Here is a 19,559-nt window from a genome sequence, read left to right as displayed (position 1 = left end):
CCTCTTGTATGTGTTCATTGCAAGGCAGAACTGTGTCTTTGAATGAGGCTTATTCTCAGCATAAGTAGCCTCATTCAAAGCTATGGCTCCCCACTCTACAAGGGCCTGATCCTAAATCTATTGATGTCAATGGAATGGATATGCCTGGGGTTCACTAGGGACCTGCTTCATTGGCTTTGGTGGGCTTTGGACCAGATCCCTACCGAACCTCAGTCACATCCCAATGCAGCAAGATTAATGATCATCATGTCTACCGTAATTTCACTAAGCAGAGTTCTCCTCTGAATTACACTTGGGTCAATGAGGAGTGATGCCACTGATTTCAGTGAGGTTACACCCAGGATAAATTTGGCCCAGTGTCTGTTTTTATTGAGCACACTGTGCAGAAGTATCTTTGCTTTTTCGTTTTATTTTCCCCTGAGTTGTCATACCACTTAAGATCCTGGGTTGATTTCACTTCCACATCATGGGTTCTGGCACCAAGTTATGTCAGCTTCGAGACAACAGACATTTAAGGAAGTGAACATTGTACATGTTGCCTTCCAAAGGTTATGTTTCATTCCATTCTTTTGATTATAGCATCGTTTATTATTTACATTAGGAGGATAAAGTTATTCCCCTGATGAGTGAGCAATATAATATAGACCATTACAACGCAAGCAGTTAAAGGTCAGGCATGGGAGTGGGATCAGAGGGCACTGGAAAAGAGCTCCAGGGTGGACCCTGTAATAGCAGTATCACTTGGGCTGGATTTCTGTTTTTTACAGGGCACTTTTGGAACCTGGATAAAAGTTTGGCATTTATGAGTGTTTTCATCTTGCCATTCTGCCTTTCTTCTGTGATAGCATATGACTATCTGTATTTCTGAGTACCCAGTTACCATGAAATACAAATGTAAGGGTCACACAAATGCTTTCCCATAACAAACTCGGATACTTTCAGCTTAGTTTAGTTATTCTCTCTCTCTCTTTCCTAATTCCCTGCTGCCTTTTTCCACCACTTCTTTCCGCTATCCATGAACAGTGCTGGCTCATTCTTCAGCAGTTTTGTGGTGGGGAGACCTTTCTGCACCTACATACCACGGTGATAGGTGCAGACTAAGAATCTGAAGAACTGAAAGAACTGTGCATTGCTCTCTGAATATGATGAGGCTTGAACTCATTCTGATGTCTAGCACTAATGAATTCCACAGTCCAGGGCCTTCCATTGAAAAGGCTTTGCCTCTGCATTATGACAGGACCATCCTAGTCACAGCAGTGTCCCAAGGTGCACAGCTGTTTCAGAAGGTCAGCAGTGCAGGTCGGGGGATCTCCAAGATAGCTGGGCCCCCACCCATTCAGAGGTTTAGTTGAAGATTAACACACCAGGAGCTGAAAGTCAAATGGGGAGCTGAAATCAAACCAGAACATCCTGGTGACTTCCTCTCAGAGCCGGCTCCAGGCACCAGCTTAACAAGCAGGTGCTTGGGGCGGCCAAGGGAGAGGGGCGGCACGTGCGGCAATTCAGGGGCGGCGGGTCCCTCACTCCCTCTAGGAGCGAAGGACCTGCCGCCGAACTGCCGCCGCCAATCGCGGCTTTTTTTTTTTTTTTTTTTGCTTGGGGCGGCAGAAATGCTGGAGCCAGCCCTGCTTCCTCTTCACTGCCTCACTTCCTAAGAAGAGTAGAATTTGCTTATCTACAGTCACATGTGGTTGACTGACATGGGTAATTCTAAAAAAAAAAAAAAAAAAGGGTTTTCACAGCTTTAAAATAGAGTCATTGGGAAGTGACAACAGCTAGAGCAAGTGAAGGCAGGTAAATTTTTGGCTGGGTTGCTACAAGATTTCTGATCACTTCAAAAGAAATGTCCAGAGTGCTCAAAGGAGATTGAAGGAGCCACAGAGATGTTCTGGCATTAACAAGGAGAAATCACAAGGAAGGATCATATGGCATGGATATCCAGGTGCAATTTACTCTTGTGCGATGCTAAGGAGGGGTAACAGCCAGTTAATTGCATGATTCCATGGGGACATAAAGTTCTGCACGGTTCTGTAGTTATTGTGAGGAAAGTCACTGGGAGAGCTGAGTTTTGGTGCCATTGTGGAAGAAAAATCCTACTCAAGCTTGTTCTTGTTGGCATCTTCCTCCTTCCTTGAGCCTGCAGAGGAGGCCCCCTGCTATTCGCCATGACAAACAGCAGCTTGACTCTAAGCAGCCTGGATGCAGTTTACATCACCATCGAGTTCATTATTGGGATATCTGCAACCGTGGGCAACATCCTGGTCATCTGGGTGGTGAAGCTGAACCCAGCTTTTCAGACAAATACCTTCTACTTCATCATCTCCCTGGCACTGGCCGATATAGCCGTGGGCATCCTTGTCATGCCGCTGGCCATCGTGGTGAGCCTGGGAGTCGACATCCACTTCTACTCCTGCCTCTTCATGTGCTGCCTGATGGTGGTTTTCACTAATGCCTCCATCCTGTCTCTCCTGGCTATAGCGATCGACAGGTACCTAAGAGTGAAGCTGCCCACCAGGTGAGTCAGTCTGTTTAGTTGTTGCATTTTCAAGTTATTGTTCATATTACATGGAAGTTCAATTAATGCTCTAATGCCCCTCCTGGTCTCCACACCCCAGCTCAGACCTGGAGGCACGCTCGTCCATCTCCCCCAGTGCTCATACCCCCTATCTCACACCTGCCTTGCAACACCGAGGTTTTACTCTACCCTGCCTCAGGATTGGGGATAGACTAAATTACCTCTTGAGATCACTTCCAGCCCTACATTTCTATGGTTCTGTGTTGACAGATGCTCCCTGCTCCCCCATCTTTTGAAGTGGCTTCTAATCAGGCAAGTCTCTGAAGCAGTAAATTCACTTTAAATGTATGTTCGAAAAAGAGAAAGATTCTCTCTTTGTAAAATCAATTTAAGAGCCATTCTGTGGGGGCAGGGACTATCTCGTAGCTCTGTGTTTGTCCTGCAGCTAGCACAGTGGAGTCCTGACCCGTGTTTGGGGCCCCTAAGTGCTACCACAATATAAAAAATAAGTATTAATTATTGAATTGCCTATAGGGATCAGAGAACTGCTGGGATCATGGTGAAACATGATTTCATTCTTCAGTCATTTTGTTGGGTGTGTGACCTAATTTTTATATTATTTCTGTGTTTGTTTATTTTGGGGCTAGTCACTTCAAATACTCCCATCAACGCCAGCACTGGGTCAAAATGAGAAAGGGGCACAGAGTGAACAGCAAGTTCTAATAAGAGGATTTTATAAAAACACACCTTTTTTCTATAATTTGAGTGGCCAAGTGCATGCATAAAACACCCCCCTCCCCCCCAAAACAACAACAACACGGCACAGGGTCAGACAGTACACGGTCCTGGTGTCGTAATTGGGTCTACATTTACCTTAATTGTGAGGTCAACTGTAAGAAGTGAGTGAAAGTTCATAAAATATCACCATGACCTGTAACAACATATGTTGATGGGAAAAGGTGCAAAAGGGAAACAGAAAAACTGCATAAGTCTAAACTAAAAAACCTACAGATATAATTAAGGACCTTGTTAAGATTATGCCTGGTAAACAAGAGAAGTGTGGGACCAGTAATCAATGAACCAAAATTGGTGGGTCAGAAATTAGGTCTAGGACGTTGGGGGGAAAGCTGGCTACTGTGACGCTGTCTGACTAAAAGATGAAAGAAGGGTTAGGAGTGAGCTTCACCATGACGGCTGCATGCCCTGATGTCTCCTGGGTCCCCGGACTTCCTTCATGCTAATCCTGACAGATGTTGTGACTAGATTGGGCCACGAGAGAGGGACCCAGATAGCATCGCGCCACCTCCATCAGCTCTGACTAAATCCCGAACACCGTCTAAGATGTGAGACTTTGTCACACCTCACCGCCCCCCAAGATGTTCTTTTCCTTCCACACCCTGATTTCTTCTCTTTCCCATGTTTCTTCTTTTGTCTTCTGTTTAAGAGTCTGGCTCAACCAGCCAAGACTGTCTATTTTACAACACTGGTGTAAGCCTGTGACCAGAAAGAGGCAGCTAAAAGCAATGCCCTCAAAAGACCAACTCGGAGTGGCTGATCAGACCGCGTGCTGGGCCTGTGTTTTTCCAGCAGTGAGAGTCAACACCAGAGACAGAAGTTGCATTTTCTATCTTTGCCATTCTTTTCTTTCCCCCTTTGTGCGCGTTTGTTTTGTCTTGTCCTCTGGGAAGTGAGACTGAAGTTTAACAACAGCATCTATGACAGCTCCAGCACATCATAACTAACGCCTTCTCTTTTCCCAAAAGGACAGTTATTACCATCTAAGATACTGTCAAATGGGAAGGGGAAAGGGGTTCTTTCTCAAAACTCTCTCCAGCGAAAGGGAAAGGGTCGGGATGTTGGTAAAATGAAAGCCTGACTTAATCCTTTACATTTCAAAGGCTTTCACTGTTTTTGAGTTATTTTCTGAATCTTTAATAAAAAGGTTTAAAAGACTTTCAACAGTGTGTTTGCCGTGATGCTAAGCAGGCTGAGGTCTCTGCCTTGTTTAATGTTGGGCAGTGACTCTTTGGTTTCTTTTTTTTCCCCCATCTAAATTAACACATCAGGCCATATTTCTTTGAGCAAAGGTTCTACATCAAAAGTGTAGAGGAATAGTATAGTCTGGGGGAATAGTGTAAATTACAGTATGAATGGAGAGGTACTTAAAGGAAAGCTGGAAGGTAGCCTGCAGAATCAGCTGCTGGTGATGGCAATCAAATCCCTGCCTCAGACATGCTGAGATCAGCACCAGACCAGAAATGTGGTCATCCAAAGCAGGCCAAATGGTAAGAGACAGACTTGGTTAAAACTAGTTAATCATTCCACATATGGTACCAAGTACCGGCAATAAGATACCTTGCCCAAAAGACAGCTGAGCACGCAAGTCGGCCACAAATGAACCTACAGCCCTTGAAGGCAGGAGTTCTTGGATGCTGCTTCACTGTCGCTAAAGAATTGCATCTAACAGGGTTGGTGTTTTTCAGGTACAGAATAATCACCACGAAGAGAAGAATCTGGGTGGCTCTTGGAATTTGCTGGTTGTTGTCCTTGCTGACAGGATTTGTCCCCATGTTCGGATGGAATAAAAGGATTGACCCAAAAAAGTCCAGTGAATTCAAGTGTAAATTCGCCTCTGTGATGAGCATGGACTACATGGTGTATTTCAGCTTCTTCGCCTGGATCCTCATCCCTCTGATCCTCATGTGTGCTCTGTACATCGAGATCTTCTACATTATCCGGACAAAGCTAAGTCAAAGTGCAACAAACACGAATGCAGGAGTGTTTTACGGGAAGGAGTTCAAGGCAGCCAAATCTTTGGCCCTCGTCCTCTTCTTGTTTGCGATTTGTTGGCTGCCTTTGTCCATTCTAAACTGTATCGACCATTTCTGTCCCAACTGTCAAATCCCGTCGCATCTGTTGTACGTGAGCATTCTGCTGTCTCACTCCAATTCGGTCATGAACCCCGTTGTCTATGCTTGCAAGATAAAGAAGTTCAAAGACACTTATACTCTTATTTTAAGAACCTATGTCCTGCGCATGAGTCCAAAGCCGGTCAGTTCTAGCATGGAGCAAACATCAGAGTGCGACCCAGTGACCCCTTGATGCCAACTGGCAGAGGGTCCAAGGGGCACGCATAGGATTTTACAGGGATTCCCTGGGTCACATATATGCATAATAATTCACCAAATGATGGCAAATGAGGTCTCTACCGAGAGCCAGTAGCCCACTGGTCATCATAACCATTGCAATATGTATGGATGGATAATATTTAATGAGTTATGTATCTATATTGAAAATAATGTTCTTAAGGTCTTCGAGTCAAAGCATGTCACATACCTCGGTAATGTTCTTTTCAGACAAGTGGTAATATCTCCGTCTGGTCATTTGTGTAGTGTGTAGTGCGTATCTCACAATGTATGCCTATTTGCATATTGAGCCAGGTGCTAATTAAGAGACTGTGAAAATCTACAAGAGAGGAAATCTACAGGAAGAAAAAACAAAAGGAGAGTTTCCTGCTTATGAATAAAGACAAAGGATTGTTTTGGGTATATCTTGGTGTGCAAAGGGACACACTGAAACCTTCACCTTGGAGGCAAACTGACAGCATGCATATCTCGTGCAAGGGAGGGGTCATAGCCAGCCTGGCTGCAAAGTGCTGCAAGGATTTTTAGAGGAGCAATACTCTACTAGCCATGAGAGTATCTTGTTAATTAAGTCTAGGCTCTAGAATGCATGCTATGATTTTATTCTTTATGGAACCATTTGTTTCCAATATTTCTACTTGCTTCTACTTGAATTGTTATGCGTTGTTAAATAAACTTGTATTTGATTTAACTATGAACAAATCTCAGTGCTGTGTGTTCAGCGGAGTGGTGCTCTGAAGTGGGACTGGTAAGCTGGCTTGTACCATTTCTTTGGAAGCAGCAAATCTGTGAATACTGTGAGTGGCGCAGGGGCTAGTCACTCCAGGGAGATGCTCAGAGGTTGGAGTGTGCCTATTGCTAACCTGCAGAATGACAGCAGGGCCTGCAAGGCCTAGAGGGGAGCGATTATGTTGCCCATGGCCAGTGGAGTTGTGGAGCTGACCCCCAGCAGGCACAGAAAAGGCTTCCTCATGCTAAAGGCAGATGATTGCAAGGTGCCTCACAGCCCTGGGTACCCCCAGGAAGAATCACACAAAGCAGTGGTCATAAAATCAAGGATGGCTATTGAATTATCTGGGTAAATTATACTCTCATAACCTAAACAGACTGATAACCCTGCTGCATTAACAGGCTCTGGGAGAAATATAGGCTCTGAATATTCTGTTCTCTCATTCTACACGTGCTGGGGAGAAAGGCTTCACCAGAAATACAAAGGTAGCACGATTAGTAGAATCTAATCCAAACTCAGCCATGTTTTTCTAAAGCACATTGTCTGCACCAGCGATTAGCTTATGGGTTTTAAGGCCAAAAGGAATCATTGTGAGCATCTAGTCTGGCCTCCTGCATAACACAGGCCATAGAACCTCACCCAGTGATTCCTGTAACCAGCCTATAACTTGTGGTTGAGCTAGAGTGTTGCCTTGTTTTGGTATTTTTAGAAAGATCTCCAGTCTTGATTCAAAGACATGAACATTTTCTGGTGGGGTAATGGCTTTGACTACTGATAAATGAGATATAGATCCTTTCGCCTCTAGTTCATCAGCTCAGAGCTGTCCCAGGATAGCAATGAAAAGCAGTTATATTATTATTAACTGTTGTTTACAGCTGTCCTGGGACAGATTTGAGCTGGTCAACTAGATTTATTATCTCCTGATCATAAGTCCAACCATTGAGGGGTTGACAGTGGAATGTCCTCCCCACTCAGCTTTCTGCTATACACTTGGTTTCCCTTTCAATGCAGCTGCAGGTCTAGTGCTTTTATCCAGACACTCCTTCCCACTTTTTGCCGCAGTTACACCCATGCATCTGATGCCTTTTCGGTACCTTGTGAGAACTGGGTTCCAGCACATTCCCTGGAAGACAGGTTTCTGCAGCACCAACCCTCACTCTCCCTTGGTGGCAGTCTCCGCAGAAAGGCCAAAGGCTGAATGGGCTGTGGAGGCTAAACTCCCCTCTTAGCCCTACAAGGAGTTCCTGTCAATGGGGAGCCATTTATCAACATGGAATTCACTTAACCCTCCCCCCAAAAAATAAATAAATCCCGGAACCACACAACAGTGGACGTGTCCTGCTGAGACATATCACACCAGACAATAACAGGCAGCATTGGGGGAGGACAGGATAACAAAATATGCCACAGGGGCACAATATACCAGTTCTTTCATGGGAATACCAGTGAGTTGGCCTAGCTGGAGGTACAGCTTTTATTATTTCAAAAGTCAGTAAAGAGATTCCAGGTGCATGTTTTGTCTTTTACATTTTCTCATCCGGGTTGTTGACCAGGGTCAGTTGGAAAAGATGTTAGGTGTGCATTCCTGTTTTCCAGAATACAGTATTTAGCAGCCTGGGCATATCCTGACTGAATAATATTTGAAGAGAGGGGTCTTGTGTTGTCTGAGCCAGGAAATCCTGAGTTTTAATCACAGCTTTGTCAGTGACTTCTCTTTCAACCAGCTACTAAACCACTCTCACAATTTTGCCATCTGTCAAATGGAGAAAATAATTACGTCACAGGGTGTTGTGACTGTTTCTTAATGTTTGTAAAGTGTCTTGAAAACAGAAAGCTGCTCAGCATTATTCATAGCAATATATCTCAAGCCTGCTGTTGTATTTTTGTTCATCTTTATATTTTAGCTACCGATGTGTTTGGAGGCCCAGCAAAAAAAGTCAGTTGAGTAAAAGGAAAACTTATGGGAATCTGAGTGAAGGCCACGTCTCTCTTTGAACACATCTCTGACTGATTGCTGAATAGTTTTCAGTAGTTGCATTGTTTCCTAATTGCCCTGCCTGCCCCTGAGAACTTTCATTCACATCTGGCTCTCTCTCAACACCGGATTCAGTGTTACCTCATGTGGTCTGACCAGAGGCTGACTTTCCTTCTGTCTCTCCATTTTTGAAACATCACTGGGAAGCATCACGAGTGTTTATGGAAAGTGGGATGAACTAGAGCCAGGGTAGTCAATTATTTTTTGTCAAGGTCCAAATTTCTCGGTTAAGGTATAGTCAAGGTCCAGACTCCAGAGAAGAAAAAAACAATAATGATTATATTAATAAGTAAATAAAAAGATTTTAGGGTCCTTTCAAAGCATCTGGCAGTCTGGGTTTGGCCCACAGTCCACCTACTGACTACCCCTGAACTAGAGTGATTGCGGCAGAGAAACCAGAAGAATAGAGAACTGCAAACCACCACAAAAGCCAAAGCTCCGTGGACTAATACCTGAAAAAGCGGAAGCCAGAGCAGTGATGAAAGAATAAGACTCAAACTTCCACTTATCAGAGCAGCTGATGGAAAAGAAACTTTGCTTTAAGTATTAAGTGAAATACACTGTTGCAAACTAAAGAGACTTTGGAAAAAAACAGGGAAAGTTAATTTTCCTGTAAGGTTGAAAACCATATAGCCACATTGAACAAGCTTGTGGTTAAGACACTAGACTAGGATCTGGAAGATCTGCATTCAATTCCCCCATCTGCCTGAGGTCCTCTTTTGAAAAATGGAAATTTCTCCGTCTTTTTAGCAGTCTTGTCTTTTTGGACTGCAAACTCTTTAATGCCAAGCACACCAGAGCCCTGATCTCAGCTGGTGCCTCTAGGCACTACTGTAATACATATAAAAGCAGTTCTTATACACTGATCACTGGAGCATGGCAGGGCACAGGCATAGGCGTGTGCACGGGGTGTGCCGGGTGTGCCCAGGCACACCCTAATGCAGGGGTGGGAAAATGGCCCCACTCTCACGGCGTGGCAAGCCACGGGGTCCGCGCTCCCGGGCCGGAGCGCCCAGCCGAGCACAGCAAGTCGCCGGCCCCTCCCCTGCCGCCATGTCGCCACGCGCACAGCGCTCTGGGGGCCGGGGCTGCGCGCTCCCGCTGGGCAGTGTTTGGCTCCGCGGGGAGGCAGACATGCTCCCCACTCATCCGGAGCCAGGCCGCCGCGCGCGCAGCATTCTGAGGGGCGGGGCTGCCCGCTCCTGCGAGGCAGCATGTCTGGCTCTGCGCGGAGCCAAACATGCTGCTAGGAGCCTCATGGTAAGGGGTTCGGGGCCGGGGGGGTTGGATAAGGGGTGGGGGCAGTCAGGGGACAGGAGCAGGGGGGGTTGGATAGGGGGTGGGATCCCGGGGGGGTGGGGGGGTCTCTGGAGGGGGCAGTCAGGGAGCAGGGGGGGTTGGATGGGGCATGGGAGTCCTGGGGTCTGTCAGGGGGTGGATAGGGGTCAGGTCAGTCAGGGGACAGGGAGCAAGGAGGGTCCTGGGGGGGCAGTTAGGGTGGGGGGTCTCTGGAGGGGGTGGTCAGGGGACAAGGAGCTGGTGGGGTGGATGAGTCAGGAGTTCTGGGCGGGCGTGTCAGGAGGCAGGGGTGTGGAGAGGGGTTGGGGCAGGCAGGGAGCAGGGGGGGTTGTATGGGTCGGGAGTTCTGGGGGTCCTGTCAGGGGGCGGGGAGTGGTTGGATAGGCGTGGGAGTCCCGGGGATCTGTCTGGGGGCGGGGGTGTGGGTAAGGGTCGGGGCAGTCAGGGGACAGGTAGGGGGTAGGGTCCTAGGGGGGCAGTCAGGGGACAAGGAGCAGGGAGGCTTAGATAGGGGGTGGGGTCCTGGGGGGCAGTTAGGGGCAGGGGTCCCAGGAGGGGATAGTCAGGGGGTGGGAAGTAGGAGGGAGTGGATGGGGGCTGGGACAGGGCTCCCTGGGTGCACATCCTAATGAAATGTGCTGCGCACGCCTATGGGCATGGGGACAGTGGAATGATTAGCCAGCCATGCTCAGGTTCTTTTACTTTTTCTAATGTTTAAAAAAAATCCAAAGTCAAATACATAGAGAGCAAAGAGCGGGTTACATGCTGAGCGGTGTGGGTGCAGGCTGGTGTGAACTCGCCCATTCTGAATGTCTCAATGGAGTGTGAAGGGGGACTCCTCCTACCTGCAATCGCCTTGGAGGATTCTAGGCTATAGCTTCTGCCATTTTACAAACAAGACGTTGGGATAAGTCACAGCAGGTTGGAATTGGTTAATATTGTTAAAACAGGATGTAGCTCTGGTGGATAAAGTATCACAGCCAATCCAATGGCAAGACTGACTTCTAATCCGAGGGGCATCTGCCTCAGGTGACATCCAAATGCACATGCAGCATTCTCTCTAGATCATACTAACTTTCTCCAGACGTCTGACATTTAAGTTAGCATAAACTACACCCGCTGTCCTCCCCAAGGTGATCAGAGAAAGCAGCCTGAGTAGATGGTCAGCTCTTTGGGCAAAGGGCTCTTTGTCCTGTGTTTGGGTAGCACCTAGCACCACAGGGCCCTGCTACAAGAATACAAATAATAATAACAGTCTCAAGACCCTTTCAAACCACATCTTGACTAGAACAAGTTCCAGCCAATAAGCTACATTAAATAGCAGTAGTGGATTGGTAGCATCTGTTGTTTCTAATAAGCAGAGCAGAGAGTGGAAATAGGATGTAGGACCCCGGCTTTTTTTTTTCTCCTGATAAAAGCTGTTATAGGAAAGTTGAAAGGGAGCAATTCTGTTCCGCTCATCCAAGGAAGTTACTGATAAAAATGCTCTAGTTCTTGGCCTTTTGACTAAGATGAACCATAGAACCAGTTTAATACCTGTCACAGCCTGTGACAGGGGATTATGTCTGCCCCGGTGTGCAGGTGGACTCAGGTAATGAACAGGTCAGTGAGGGAGCTCAGCCAGACTGCATAGCACACATGGATTTCACTGCAGAACCCCCTGTTCATCAGTAACAGGACAGATCAGCTGGCTACTGTGGGTAGTCAGAGGCTTGGACAGGGGCCCCATTTAGTTAGCTGTGGGCCTCACAGAAGGTTTATTCACAGGACCTGTGCAGTGACACCCTTTGTGAGAGACCAGGTGAGCACAAGAAGGCACAGGACCAACACCCCCATAGGACTAATAGACAAACTGAGCCTTTCTGAGACCAGACATAATGAACAAGTAGAAAAAAATGCTTGGCCCAGCCAGATCTTCAGATGAAACTCCACAGCACTAAGCTTGGAGAGAATCATTCTGTCCTGCCTTCCTAAACAGAACCCCAATGGACAGCATTGGAGACCTCATAGTTCCCAGAGAAGAAGGGAAACAATTCTATTCTTCCCAGCCCTGTCAGGCTACCCTTTCCCCCTACCCTCAGCACACATCTCTTATAGGGGAATTTAGTAACTCACCCCAGCTGAGCCCACTGCCCTCTTAGTCAGGGTCACTACAATTAGGATAGGCACCTGTGTGGTTTACAGGGCTCAGGGAGAGTCTCTATTAACCTTCTCCCTGCCAAGAGAGTCCATTGCCCACATCACACCATTAAAAAGGCCTGTCTGCTTCCCAGCTGGGGCATTGTCCGAAGCACTCTCCCGCACGAGACAGAACACACCATTCTCTCTGACCTGTGGTAGACACCCTTGGAAGTACCTCAGATTTTTACTCCTGTGCCGGCTATGCGGAGACCCAATGTGCGGCCTGTGTGCTAATTAAGCCCACGTAAGCTGTACTTTAAGTAGGGTGCCACCGCTAAGGTACAAAAAAACAGGAGCTCAGGGAGGATCCTGGACAGCTGGCAGGGTGCACTGAGCACCCATACAGATTTCCCGGGACAGCTACGATCCTGGGAAACCCTGGCTAGATGGCAGCTCTAATTTTACATGGTCCCTAGGCCTCGTGCTGGCTTCTGCACAGGGGAGAATTGCACCTGGCAGGAGCCAATGAGACAGCATGTTGCAGTGACATCTCAGTGATGAAGACTCATGATTGGCTGAGCCAAGCCAGGTCCTGCACTCAACTTGATGGCATTTCTGTCTGTCTGTAACATGGTAACTTTTGAACCCTGCATCCAATCAGTTCCAAAATGATGTAGGAACAATGGGTAGAACCCTATGGATTTGAGTGAAAATAGGAAAATGGTGCACACACAACGCCCTTGGTAGCTAGTTAACAGACCCAGCAGCTGAAACCATCTCTTTGATTGCCTAGAATCAAAGACCCAGTTGATGGCAGCCACTAACAACTGGTTAACACAGAGCCCCTGCATGAAAGAGGTTAAGGGGGTGGGTGCAGGGAATCCTTGAAATAGAGGGACAAGGGAGGGAAGCACATAGGGAACTCAGGGGTAGGGAGAGAATGGATGAGTACAAGGAGCCTCTGGGGTGTGCAATGTACTCAGCCTGTAGACACAACCCTCTGAGCAGTCTAGCAGTGACCAAAGTACCCAGAAACTCAGGCACACAAAATGGATGTGCACTTCTACAAATACTGGACTTAACCTCCCCCTGCCTCAGTTTTTCCCTCTGTAAAATGGTGATAATGACTATTATTATTTAATGCTATGATGCTACCCCAATGACAGATTTGTGATAACAAGTAAGTATTAAGGACCTCACTGAAAGCAGTCCCAGAGCAAGCTGAAGTATTTCAACCCTTTCCAGGGCTCTAAACATAGGGTTTGATTTTAGGACCCAGTCTTTGAACTGGGAAATGCATATAATGAACACACAAATACATTGAAAGGCTTGTTTTTGTATCCTGCTTAATGATTCATTACTGATCAATTAAAGGAGAAGAAAAAGAGCACTAAAACCAGGCCTCCAAAATGTACATGGCATTTTTCATGCAAACGTATTGTAAACTTAAAAGTGTATACATTTGTAGTATGTTCGTTTGCAATAGTGAATATTTTTATGCCTGCTCTATTTTCTAGTATGAGTAAAATTCACCTTTTTCCATTTCCTAGCAGCACAAACTGGAGAGATGGGCACAAACTAAGGCCCTGATTCTGTAATTGGATTTGTGCAAGAATTAAGATCTGCCCCTGGAGATTCAATTGCTGTATTGAGGTCTTATAGCATTGCTATAGCTAGGTTACAAATGTGTATGCAGTGAGGGACAAGAGGAAATTTGTGTCTAACCCTTTATTGAATTAATTCAAGTATTGTACGTTTACAGAAGCATTTATCCTGTGCTCTAGGTTGCTTTAACAAATTAAAAACATTATGCAACTCTTTTCAAAATATTTCAAATAAAAAGACGAATGACCCCAGCCACACTAAAAACATAAAAAACAATTCAAAGTCAAATAATTCATTGCTCTCTCTAAATGTCCCAAAGCTTTCAATATAATAATGGTTTCCCCAAGGCTGCGTCCCTTTGTCATTGATATCATGCTACACTAGTGCTTAAAGAAATGGTGTTTTTTAAACGTGAGTGGAGAAGAACAGATCTCAGTGTCAGTCATTATAAAGCACAGTTGCTCATCCCTTATCTTTTACAGTCATCATGTGGCCATTTAATCTCACTTCTTTAAACACAGAGCAATGTGTTTGCGTTTCTAGACATTTCCTCCTCTTTTCTATTTACGAAACTCAGCTTCTCTTTGTCAGATATTGTGAATACTGACTTCTGCTGAGATGTGCGGCAAGTTTAATCAACCCAAGAGAAATAGGATCAGATTTACAAAGATATTTATGTGCTAAAAATGCAGATAGACACCCAGTGGGATTTTTAGAAGGCAGTGCCCAACTCTCACTGGAGTTAAAAATCTGGCCCAAGGCATTTGAAATCCAAGTAAGTGCCCATCTGCATCTTTAGGCTCCTAAATACCTTTGAAAATCTGGTCTTATGTACTGACCAAAGTGAAGAAGGGTTCAATACTCAAGTAACAGGGCATGAGAATGTTGGAGATATAGATTCCATTCCCAGCTCTATTGCTGGCGTGTCATGTGACCTTTGGCAAGTCAGTTTAACCCAGATCCACAGGGATAGCTCAGTGGTTTGAGCACTGGCCTACTAAACCCAGGCTTGTGAGTTCAATCCTTGAGGGGGCCACTTAGGGATCTGGGGCAAAATCAGTACTAGGTCCTGCTAGTGAAGGCAGGGGGCTGGACTTAATGACCTTTCAAGGTCCCTTCTAGCTCTATGAGATAGGTATATCTCCATATATTATTATATATAATTTGTAAGTGCCTGGCTCCCACTGATTTGGGAGCCTAAATACCTTTCAAGATCTGGGCCTTCATCTCTCCTGTGCATCAGTTCCCTACACATGAGTGTGTGTGGGTGGTGCGGGAATGGAACACAGCCCCTTTGCTCAGCTAAAACAGGCGAGCTCCCATCCCTCCTCTGCCTGGCTTGGATAAGCAGAGCTTCCCTACAGCTCCCCTCCTCCTTGAAGGATCTGGTGGTGGGCAGGGTGCTTCATTGTAACTTTGCTGCAGTTCCCACAGCTGTAAAACGGGGGTAACGCTTCTTACCCGCCTTTGTAAAATGCTTGTAAAGCTATGGATGAAAGTGCCATTATAATCTTCGATGTTCCCGCAGCATGTGATGGGTCCTCACTATTTATTTATTGTTACCTGTTTTTTTAAACATCTCCATGGTGGCCATCGATTTCATAAGCATCACAGCATTTCTTGAAACCTAAAATTCTACAGAGGACATGATGTCCAGAAAAACAACCTCAAGTACTCATCTCAAGATCCAATCAGGAAGCAGAGTTTTGCCTATGCCATCTACTATGGAGAATTATTTTTATGTGATTAACAAACACAGTTAACCAAAGCAAATGACAATTTAAAAAGGAGGTACAATAAAATGGACTATTTGAGTAAATACTAATTTAAGAAGGGGGTGTACAAGCAAGTCAGAGAGGGACGAGACCATCTGACAGGACAGACCTGCACAGATGATAAGAGAGAAGTATTTCCTGCCCTTATCTTGTCACTTATTAAAACATGCAAAGAAGTTTCATAAGCCGTTTGAAGGATCACAAAAATATAGCAGGAGGAATGAAAAGAGACAAAGGCATCACAAGCAGGGTTAGCCATGTTTTATAAATAAGGAAACTGAGGCACAAAAAACAAGTGATTTCTTCAAGCTCACACCATGAGTCAGGGTGAGAACAATGGAATCTGAACTCCTGGTGCCCTGCTCTGACCACTCACCAACACTTCCTTGTGGGACAGACCTCCATGCAGCTTAAATAAATCCGCTGATGTTAGACATGCAATATTTGGCAACATGATTCCAAGCAGAACTGAGGGCTTGTGACAGAACTTCCATCTGCATTTGAACTGCAGGCAGCAAAGATGTCTTCATTTCACTGTGATTAGCACAAACTACAGAGCAGTCTTTGACAGAGGCTTCTGTTTGAAAGTCAAACTGGCGTAGGTGATCTCATCGTTAGGACACGTAGGAACCTGCAAACATTATTTGGAAGTGAGGAGCTGCTGGAATTCTGACTGGATTTCCTACCCTTCATTTTGCTTTCTAGGATGCTCTCAAATGTAATCTAGTGTGAGCAGTCTGCTCCTGTGCATGGGGAACACAGAACTTGCCAGACCGATGGTCCACTAGTCTAGTACCCTGTGACCATGGTCGATATTAGAGACTTCAGAGGAATCAATACCATAATGGACAATTATGGAATAACTTGTCCATAAGGAAAAGCTTCTTCCTAATCATCTCAATTAGTGATTGGTTTATGCCCTGAAGCATGAGGGCTTATATATGTTTATCCTATCAACATAGCTGGGGAGTCACATAATGTCAGAGGTGATATCCCATCTCTAAGGAACTGCAGAGGGGACAGATTGAATCCCTGAGGTATTTGGGGAATGCAGCATTTATAGACTCATAGACTTTAAGGTCAGAAGGGACCATTATGATCATCTAGTCTGACCTCCCGCATGATGCAGGTCACAAAAGCTGACCCACCCACTCCTGGAATAATTCTCTCCCTTGACTCAGCTGTTGAAGTCCCCAAATCATGATTTAAAGACTTCAAGTCGCAGAGAATCCTCCAGCAAGCGACCCCTGCCCCATGCTGCGGAGGAAGGCGAAAAACCTCCAGGGCCTCTGCCAATCTACCCTGGAGGAAAATTCCTTCCCGACCCCAAATATGGCGATCAGCTGAACCCCGAGCATGCGGGCAAGATTCTCCAGCCAGACCCTCCGGAAAAAAGTTCTCTGTAGTAACTTTTAATATCCCATCATTGACCATTGTTACTAATTACCAGTGATGGCACATTATTGACCTATTGACTAAAATCACGTTATTCCATCAAACCATTTGAACCAGGGCAGGAAATATCTAGCATCCCTCTACAAACACCTCTTCCAGTCTCTGGCACCACACACGCTGATGGGGATGAGGAGGCTGCAGACATGAAAAACTGAGCACTTGGGTGGCATAGGTAGGAGTGCTTATTGCTTTCCCAGAGAAAGCACTAGCTATGAGTTAAGGTAAAAGGAACCTCTGAATAACTGTTACATTTATATGAACAAACTTCCTTTTTTCAGTCCCAAATTCACGTTCATCATAATATAGCATTTTCTACAGAGAATCTGAAGACGCGTCATGAGACACACCAAGGAAACAGTTCCGACCTTTACCTGGGTGTTTTCAGCAGGTGCCTGATGCACAGTATCTGCAGGATCCTGCTCTTGAGAAGTCTTTCGGGGTGTATTGTGAACTGTAATGGAGACAAAGGGATAGACACCAATGACAGCCAGGCCACAGAAGAAATCCCCGCCCTCTGGGTATGCGTTCAGAGTCATTCTAAGGCCTGGATGAATTGATCCAGTTCATGAAGTGAGGGGAAGGGCAGAGGGCACAGGAAAAATTGGGGGGCAAACTGTTCTGCAAATGGAAATAAACTTTTAATCAGGCAGGTTGGAGAAGGAAGGGCATAACCCCAAAGTGTGCAGCACGAGGCAGTGTGGGGAGAAGGTGTACAGTACGGTCTGACCTGCATCCCCTGGATTGTTTTACTAGATTGTCTGTATTGTGATGGTGCCTAGCAGCGCCAGTCATTGACCAGGACTCCATTGCTCTGGGTGCTGCAGAAACACACAACAAACAGAGGGTCCGTGCCCCAAAGAGCTTACAATCGAAGGGTCTCTCTTCATTGCAGAGTTAGCCCATGGAATCAGCCCGCTGCTTAGCCTAGCCTGGGTGTTAGCTGCCACACTGCAAAACCAAACTCAAGTTATTGGACCCTCACTAGCAGGGCCAGCTCCAGGGTTTTGGCTGCCCCAAGCAGCCAAACAAACAAAAAAAAGCCGTGATCGTGATCTGCGGCGGCAATTTGGCGGGAGGTCCTTCGCTCCGAGCAGGAGTGAGGGACCGTCCGCCGAATTGCCGCCGAACAGCTGGACGTGCCGCCCCTCTCCGAAGTGGCCGCCCCAAGCACCTGCTTGGTAAGCTGGTGCCTGGAGCCGGCCCTGCTCACTGGGGCCAGGACTCTTGGGTTCTTGGTGTTTGCTGTAAACTGAGCCCCTCTATGATACTTTCCCAGGGAACTGTGGGAAAATTTGTCCACCCTTCTGATCACACAGCAGGAATTGCGGGAAGGCACTGAAAGACTATCAGTACTTTACTTGAGTGGCTTAGCCTGCATCCTCATTGCAAAGTATGTGGGTTACCAGCCTGAATGAAAAGAGAAATGCCTGGCTCGAAACCACATCCCCGAAGGGCCAGTTAGCTTGGGTTTAAAGCATCACTAAATATGGGTGATGGGGTTTGTGTGGGGACAGGAGAGAGTTGGAGCAGAAGCAACACCTGAATAAAAGGCCGAACTAACTTTGCAGCGAAGACAGACCCTAAGTAATCTAGTAACTTGGATCTTATCTGTGTGGATTCCCACAGGAAGACCTTTGAAAGGTGTGGATGCTGGGTGCTTTGAAAAATTTGGCTCAGGGTTTTTAATAGTCACTATTCTTGGCTACAGTGGGCTTTATGCTTCATTGCATGATGGCAAAATTACCACCATTATAGCTGAAGTGGTGCCCAGAGTCAGGAGGTAGATGAAAAGTCATTGCTACAAACAGATATTTTTGGCTACCATTTATTCAATACTCAAAGTACATTCACATGCAAAAAGACCCAGCACACCTGTCTGTTTTTTTTTTTTTTTTTTGAGTATTAACATTAAATAGACATGTGTGGACAGTTAAATATGTGTAATCCGAGTTTTCACTCAATTTAATCAAATCACTAGAAATCACAGGTCATAGGTATTGTAATGATGCTCACTCTGTAATATGATAACACCCTGTTAGAGAGATCTGATTATTATATTCCTGCTTAATGTTTCTTTAAACAAACGTTCATTGTTGTAATGATATTTTTGGTTCACATGGCAAGCGTTTGTAAACCTATTAATACTTCCTAAATACAAAAATAGTAAAAAAGAGAAGTCATTGCTGTTAATGCTGCATTCGAGCAGATATCATCTAAGCATATTTCTGAACGAGGTGGCATTATAACATTCCCAAAGTTATGCTTAAAAAGATAAAGGGCCTACCCTGAACAGACATGGCAAGGAGATTCTAAGTGAACACTGTCACTTCCTCAGTGAAAAACCTGCACCCCCAGCAACAGCATTTGAATGTGGAACACCTGAGACACTCAGTCCTAGATCCTAAAAGGCATTTAGGCATCTAAATCCAATTGATCTCAATGTGAGTTAGGTGCCTAAATACCTTCGAGGACTTGGCCCTTGGAAACCAGCTGTCCTCTGCCACAAGCTATGGCAGTCCAATATCCTGCAAGCATTATTCCTCATTGCACATCCCTTACCTTTCCTTTTCCTTATAAAGTAGATGGTTGTAAATACCAGCATGGTCAACAGGACGGCAGAGATACAGGCCACCAATATGTAGAGGAACTCAGGGCTGTTAGTGCACAGAATACAGTGGGTCAGAAACAAACAGCTCCCCCCTTTCCTACTCTCTGTCCTGACTACCACACTGGCCAATACTATCTCAGCACCTCAGGGCCTTATGCTGAGTTCAAACACTAATGTTACCAAAACCTCCGGACCCACGCCCGGTGTACTGAATTCAAATCAACAGAGATAGATGTTATTGGATCAAAATCACATGTCTACAGAGAGCTGCTA

At 45.8% G+C, this 19,559-nt stretch overlaps 1 protein-coding gene across 1 annotated transcript; it reads left to right on the top strand.

The window, feature by feature from the left end:
• Positions 1-2,165: 2,165 nt before the first annotated feature.
• ADORA3 (adenosine A3 receptor) lies at positions 2,166-5,617 on the top strand. The gene is made up of 2 exons (XM_065403954.1): positions 2,166-2,515; positions 4,999-5,617. Exons 1-2 carry the CDS (start codon positions 2,166-2,168, stop codon positions 5,615-5,617), a joined length of 969 nt encoding a protein of 322 aa, XP_065260026.1.
• Positions 5,618-19,559: the final 13,942 nt, after the last annotated feature.

This window comes from Emys orbicularis, chromosome 4 (genome assembly GCF_028017835.1).
Source record: "Emys orbicularis isolate rEmyOrb1 chromosome 4, rEmyOrb1.hap1, whole genome shotgun sequence".
Taxonomy (NCBI): Eukaryota; Metazoa; Chordata; order Testudines; family Emydidae; genus Emys; species Emys orbicularis.
This window is presented reverse-complemented; position numbering and strand designations above follow the sequence as displayed.

What these genes read in the sequence shown, in the direction of transcription:
- ADORA3 (XM_065403954.1), top strand. Translation starts at nt 2,166, where the DNA reads ATGACAAACAGCAGCTTGACTCTAAGCAGCCTGGATGCAGTTTACATC. An exon ending in AGAGTGAAGCTGCCCACCAG is followed by an intron (nt 2,516 to 4,998) that starts GTGAGTCAGTCT and finishes GGTGTTTTTCAG; the next exon opens with GTACAGAATAATCACCACGA.